Source organism: Salvelinus sp. IW2-2015, unplaced genomic scaffold (assembly GCF_002910315.2).
Source record: "Salvelinus sp. IW2-2015 unplaced genomic scaffold, ASM291031v2 Un_scaffold2024, whole genome shotgun sequence".
Lineage (NCBI taxonomy): Eukaryota > Metazoa > Chordata > Actinopteri > Salmoniformes > Salmonidae > Salvelinus > Salvelinus sp. IW2-2015.
Genome location: NW_019943371.1, coordinates 5960 through 11644, shown reverse-complemented (window position 1 = coordinate 11644; position 5685 = coordinate 5960). Strand labels below are relative to the sequence as shown.

The following is a 5685-nucleotide window of genomic DNA, read 5'->3' as shown; positions in this document are numbered from 1 at the left end:
ATCTCTCACACAGAGTGTGTGGTGTGTAGTGTGTGTTTGTGTTGGTGTTGTGTTGTAAATGTTTGTGTTGTGTTGTGTGTGTGTTTGTGGTTGGTGTGGTTGGTTGTGTGGTGTGTGTGTGTTAGTGTGTGTTGTGTGTTTGTGTGTGTTGCCTGTGTGTGTGTTTTTGCCGTGTGTGTGTGTTTGCCTGTGTGTTGAGAGATTTCAGTGTGTTCTCACACTGATTCATGTCTCAGTCTGATGACATTCCCACCTGGTTACATCTCACATACAGCTGGTTGTGTACTCATTACATTGAAAGCTAATGCTGTAGCTGATTGAAAATGCCGACGCCCTTGGGATATTACAACAACAAAGAAGTTACTTCGCAAAACAAAACAAAAACATATTTTTTTTGTACCTCGACATCTCATCACACGCCAGAGAGAACAAATAATATCACTGCCTGCCTTTGAACCACTTGCGGCCCGCTGAACGCTCACGCAGTAACTTCTTGTTGCTTCTCGTGTCAACAAACCAAAAGCAAATGTGCAAGCTTGGCATCCCAAAACAGGGCGCGATGAGGAACATGGCATTTTACCTCTGTTTCCCCAATTGCGAGTTATTCCATCTAAATTTACCCTTCAGCACCAATTCCACACAGCTACAAAAATGTCCCTACGTCCTCTTCCTTTCCAACTCTTCACCCTGTTCTCTCACGTCCTTGTGTCTCTCTCTCTCCGACTGTTCTGGAAAGTATAAATCAACCCATCTGCGCCTAGTTTTTCTGTGAGAAGTCACGTCTGAACTTTTTGGACTCAGAGTAAACTTTTCCTAACAGGGCTTTGCGAAGTCCATAGTCACAAAACACACAATCACACCTTGAATCAAATCTCTAGTACCGTAACACCCATCACGGCGTATTTATTAGAATACCCATCCGACAACTGAACTCAGAAAAATCTCTCCACTCACAACACAGGCCAATCACACCAACAGACACAAATCTAAGGGGCAACTAACAAATCACCAACACTCCCAAGGCTTAGCCAACCTCAACCTACTCTAACCCACCACACACAAGCAATATCCAACCGTATCCCAACCCCGACAACAACACCAAGCCAAACAACAACTACATAATGCGACAACAGCGTGCTAAACCTTACCATCCAAACAATATCAGACCAACTTAGCACACATCAGCACACAACCAGCTACGCACAACACATACTTTCACCACCACAAGGCACAGATGAGTGTAAAGCAATCTTTAATTCTGCAACAGCGATCGACCGAAATCTCGCCTAACACCCACTACACACTTCACTAACACTACCACCTCGACATGCTATCCATGTTGAAGAATTATGCATCAACCAAAATGAATCTTGGGACACCTATTTTGAATAACTAAGTTAACAGTCTGAACAATCACCTTTTCAATTCGCAAATTCTCGCAACTTCTAAGAACCAATTCCATATGCTCCATTTGCTAACACATCAGAACGTTTTGACCTTTCATGGGTATAAAGTCCAAAGGATTCCCCAGGGAGACGTCAGATAAGACACCCTATCTAATAATTCGTACCAAAAAATGCGTTAAAGTATTCCTAATTCTTTGCTAAGATCGATGCTTTCTCTCTCACATCACGCGCCATTTCAAGACTCCATCTTTGTTATTGTACTGGTATATAAAAGAATATTTCAACTGGTCAACAAATGCGTCCGTTCCGTCTAATTTTCATACCAAAATCTATACAACTGCCCATCAATGCGAGATGATCCTCCACAATCCTCAATATCTCGTATCCAACCTCTAAACGATCTCTTGTCCGATTTTGAGCTGAGAACCCTGGACACTCTCCTCCATCACTAAATAGCTAAGCCGACTCAGCCTCCCCTTTCCATTCTCGTATCACGAATCATCTGCTATCCACTTTTATATATTGTTCTCCGCTTTGTCTGCTAGGTTTGGTTTTTTCTAAAGCTTTCGATCGTTCTAGAGCTCAAGGTAATAGAACATCACCTAGCCTAATTAGTAAAGATAAAATATACCATATTAGTGCATCCGAATACTTCTGAGCTGCTAGACACGAATCGAAGTTCGTATGAGTGCTTTCTAGGTCTTTCGATCACAGATACACTGAAACTCCGAAATCATACCTTTAGTTACCCCTGATTCCGATCTACTCCATCCTACCCCTGCTGTAACACCACGCTACAGTATGATTAACCAAACATATTCCAAGATCGAAGTGTAGTACTTAGTTTATAGCCTCTTCCGTTACATCAACGAATATTCTCGAAGGTCTTCCAACGCAATCACACCAAACACTGCGCGATACCAGGGAAACCCACGCCTTTTAAAAAACCCATAACGCCGCCAAAACAGGCCACCACGTGAGAAATCCCAAATGAGGCATGCGTGTATAACAACGGCACGACAAATTGAAAAACTCCGTAGAAAAGCGATTACTACCCCGCTATGAAGGTAAGGATACACCAAAGCCTGCTAGGCAAGGACTTCTATTGCCTGTGTGTGTGTGTGTTTGCCTGTGTGTGTGAGAGATTTCAGTGTGTTCTCACACTGATGTGTCTCAGTCTGATGACATGTCCCACCTGGTTACATCTCACATACAGCTGGTTGTTTACTCATCATTGAAGCTAGATGCTGTAGCTGATGAAAATGCCACGCCCGTTTGGGATATTACAACAACAAAGAAGTTACTACAAACAAAAAAAACATATTTTTTTGTACCTCTGACATCATCACACGCCAGATAGAACAGAATAATATTCACTGCTGGGTTTTGAACCACGCTGCCTGACGCTCCGTTTTGTCAACAAAACCAAAACAAAGGCGCTGGGGAGAACAGTGGCATTGTTTCCCCTAATTCGGATTCCATCTTTAAATGTTACCGCTTCAGCCCTTTCACTGCAATGCTTTCTCCTTCTCTTCACCTCTCGTCTCTCACGTTCCTTTGTGTCTCTCTCTCTCCACTGGTCGTGTTGCAGTTGGTTTCTAAATGTCACTGCTTTTTGGACAGAATGTTCTTACAGGCTTTTCGTTACACACACACAAGCACACTTGTCATTAGTCCTCCAGGCGTATGTATTTCCATCACACTGAACAATAACCTAGCATTGGCTTAATCACACTCCAATTGATCTGATGTTAACCCACACACACGTTCCGTTCCACCGACACGCTACAATGATAATTGAATGTGAAATGAGTCATATGATATTGATTGAGCCAATCGATCAGAGAGTGTAGGTTTTTTATTCTGGGTGTTGGATCGTGTCAGTGTTCTCTCACTGTGACAGATAGACAGAACTGTCCCCATGTAATAATCATACATCTGGCATCTGCTTTTATCCAAAGCCACTTAGTCATGCATGCATAAATGTTTTACGTATGGTTGGTCCTGGGAATCGAACCCACTATTCTGGCATTGCAAGTGCCATGCTCTACCAACTGAGCTACAGAGGACCACCTCTCCTCTATACGGTCCATCAATCACTCCACTTTGTTGCTTTGTCTGCCCTTGGTTTGGTTAAAGCTTCATTTGTCTATCAGTATAGCTCAGAGCCTATGACTTTCTGGAGCTGTGGGTGAGTGCTGTTGATGACGACAACAATGGGGATTGTCTCCTGACCCCTGTGTGTGTGTCCCCCTCCAGAACATCCAGGGTAGTGAGTGTCTGTTTGAGGCGGTGGAGCAGCAGGATGTAGATGCTGTCCAGATCCTTCTCTACCAGTACACAGCTGAGGAGCTGGCCCTCAACACACCCAACAGCCAAGGGTTAACACCGCTAGACGTGGCCATCATGACCAACAACACCCCCATAGCCAAACTACTGCTGAAGGCCGGCAGCAAGGAGAGCCCTCACTGTGAGTATTTATTAACCTCTTTTTAACTAGGCAAGTTAGTTAAGAACAAATTCTTATTTTRAATAACAGSATAGGAACAGTTAACAGTGGGTTAACTGCCTTGTTCGGGGGTAGAACGACAGATTTTTACRTTGTCAYCTCGGGGATTCGATCTTGCAACCTTTCGGTTACTAGTCCAACACTCTAACCACTAGGCCACCCCGTATACACTACGTAGGGCTCACACACTAAGTAGGGTATACTAAGTAAACACTATGGAGGGTGCAATGCGAGTACACACTAAGTAATGCAACCCAGCATTGAAACCGTTACTTAAAAATACAGGAACCTTGTTCAAGCGTTTTCTTCTCTGAAGCAGTTCCTGCTTAGCCTGGCTGGCGACCCAGCTGGTACCCAGTGAGGGAGAGCTGTGACCCGCTAGTCTGGACTACGTGTGTTGCTATAATATTCACCCAGAAATTGAGAGATTTTTTTATTGGTTCTTTCAAATGTTTTGTTTTCGTCTGTGGTTGAGACCTCTTTTAATGGAAGGGGGCGGCGCTCGGGGGGCGGCGCTCGGGGGGCGGCGCTCGGGGGGCGGCGCTCGGGGGGCTGTGTATGGCTGTACAGAACCAGCCAGTTAAAGCCCACTTCGTTATCGATGCATCGTGCTGACATCAAACAGTCTATTCACACTTTGAAGTCAGGAGGACTCTGAGTTTGGTGTCAGCCAGACTACTTTATGCCTTTTTATCCATGGTTTTCTAGTAGGTCTGGCCGATATAGATTTCTTAGTTTATTTCTTTGCGATAACGATCAATTATGAGAAAATATTTTGGGGGCGGGGGGGGGACGGGTGCTAGAACCGGGCGATATGGACAGAAAGTCATAACGCGATAAATTTAACTATTTTGCTCGATAACAAATACAACAATCTTTTTTTTAATTTTATGGACAGTTACTTTACATTAGCAGCAGAGCTCTAGAGTTTTTGTTTCCAGACAACTGAGATGGTAGCCTATGATTTTAAAAAGTAAGCTGTTTTATCTAACATGTACAGGGAATGCATGATCGATGTTTTGATGTGCAACCTGTCAATATAAGATCCAGAATGATCCGATTTCCTTTTTTGTCTCTTCAGAMAATAGTCCAACATCTTTGTGCGTATTGACCTATAGGTTATATTATTTACCACCTGAGGAAGAAGGAACACAACACTGCTAACTGTAAATATGATATTGTTGCTAGATAGCCATGTATGCTAATTGATTCATCTATGGCTATGGTCCTACACAAACTTTCCAGCGTTAAGCCAAGTCTACTTGATGTACAGTAGGCCTGTTCATTGCAAATGGCGCGCTCCGCTCAGCGTCAAAACCCTACTAACTACATGCTACTCCGGTTGTAAAGTGGTGCCATGAACTCAATATTATGCAGGGAGAAATACATGAAAGACTCATAGAAAACTGTGACTCTCCTCTCTGTAACTACAACAACAGTAGTTGCTCGGGAAAACTGTATTTTTCCCTCAATGGCATTTTGATCAAAGGTCGGTGGTGTTTGTGTTTCTCAGAATGCATCTCTCCGTCCTTTGTGCGCACAGTAGGGAGAGGGAGTGAGAGTCAGCATGCTACAGCGAAACAAGGACAGGCAGATACTTTCATAGAAGGAATCATATATTACATAGGCTATTACCGTTGACCAAATAATGTTTATAGAACAATCTACAGGAACGTTGTGTAGTAAAAGTATGCCAAAGCAAAATACTTCGGTAAGAGGAAGGCAATGTTTTTCTTCCCAGCTCTATTTTCTATTCAATACTACTTTAGT

At 43.3% G+C, this 5685-nt stretch overlaps 1 protein-coding gene across 1 annotated transcript in view; it reads left to right on the top strand.

Moving 5' to 3' along the window:
- The window catches only part of LOC139024926 (ankyrin repeat and fibronectin type-III domain-containing protein 1-like), a gene marked incomplete at its 3' end in the record, with an annotated part of 11198 nt that overhangs the window by 922 nt on the left and 4591 nt on the right, over window positions 1-5685 (top strand). The window contains exon 2 of the mRNA XM_070439914.1: window positions 3666-3876. Coding sequence (XP_070296015.1) covers window positions 3666-3876 — 211 coding nt within the window. The remainder of the gene's footprint in view (window positions 1-3665; window positions 3877-5685) is intronic.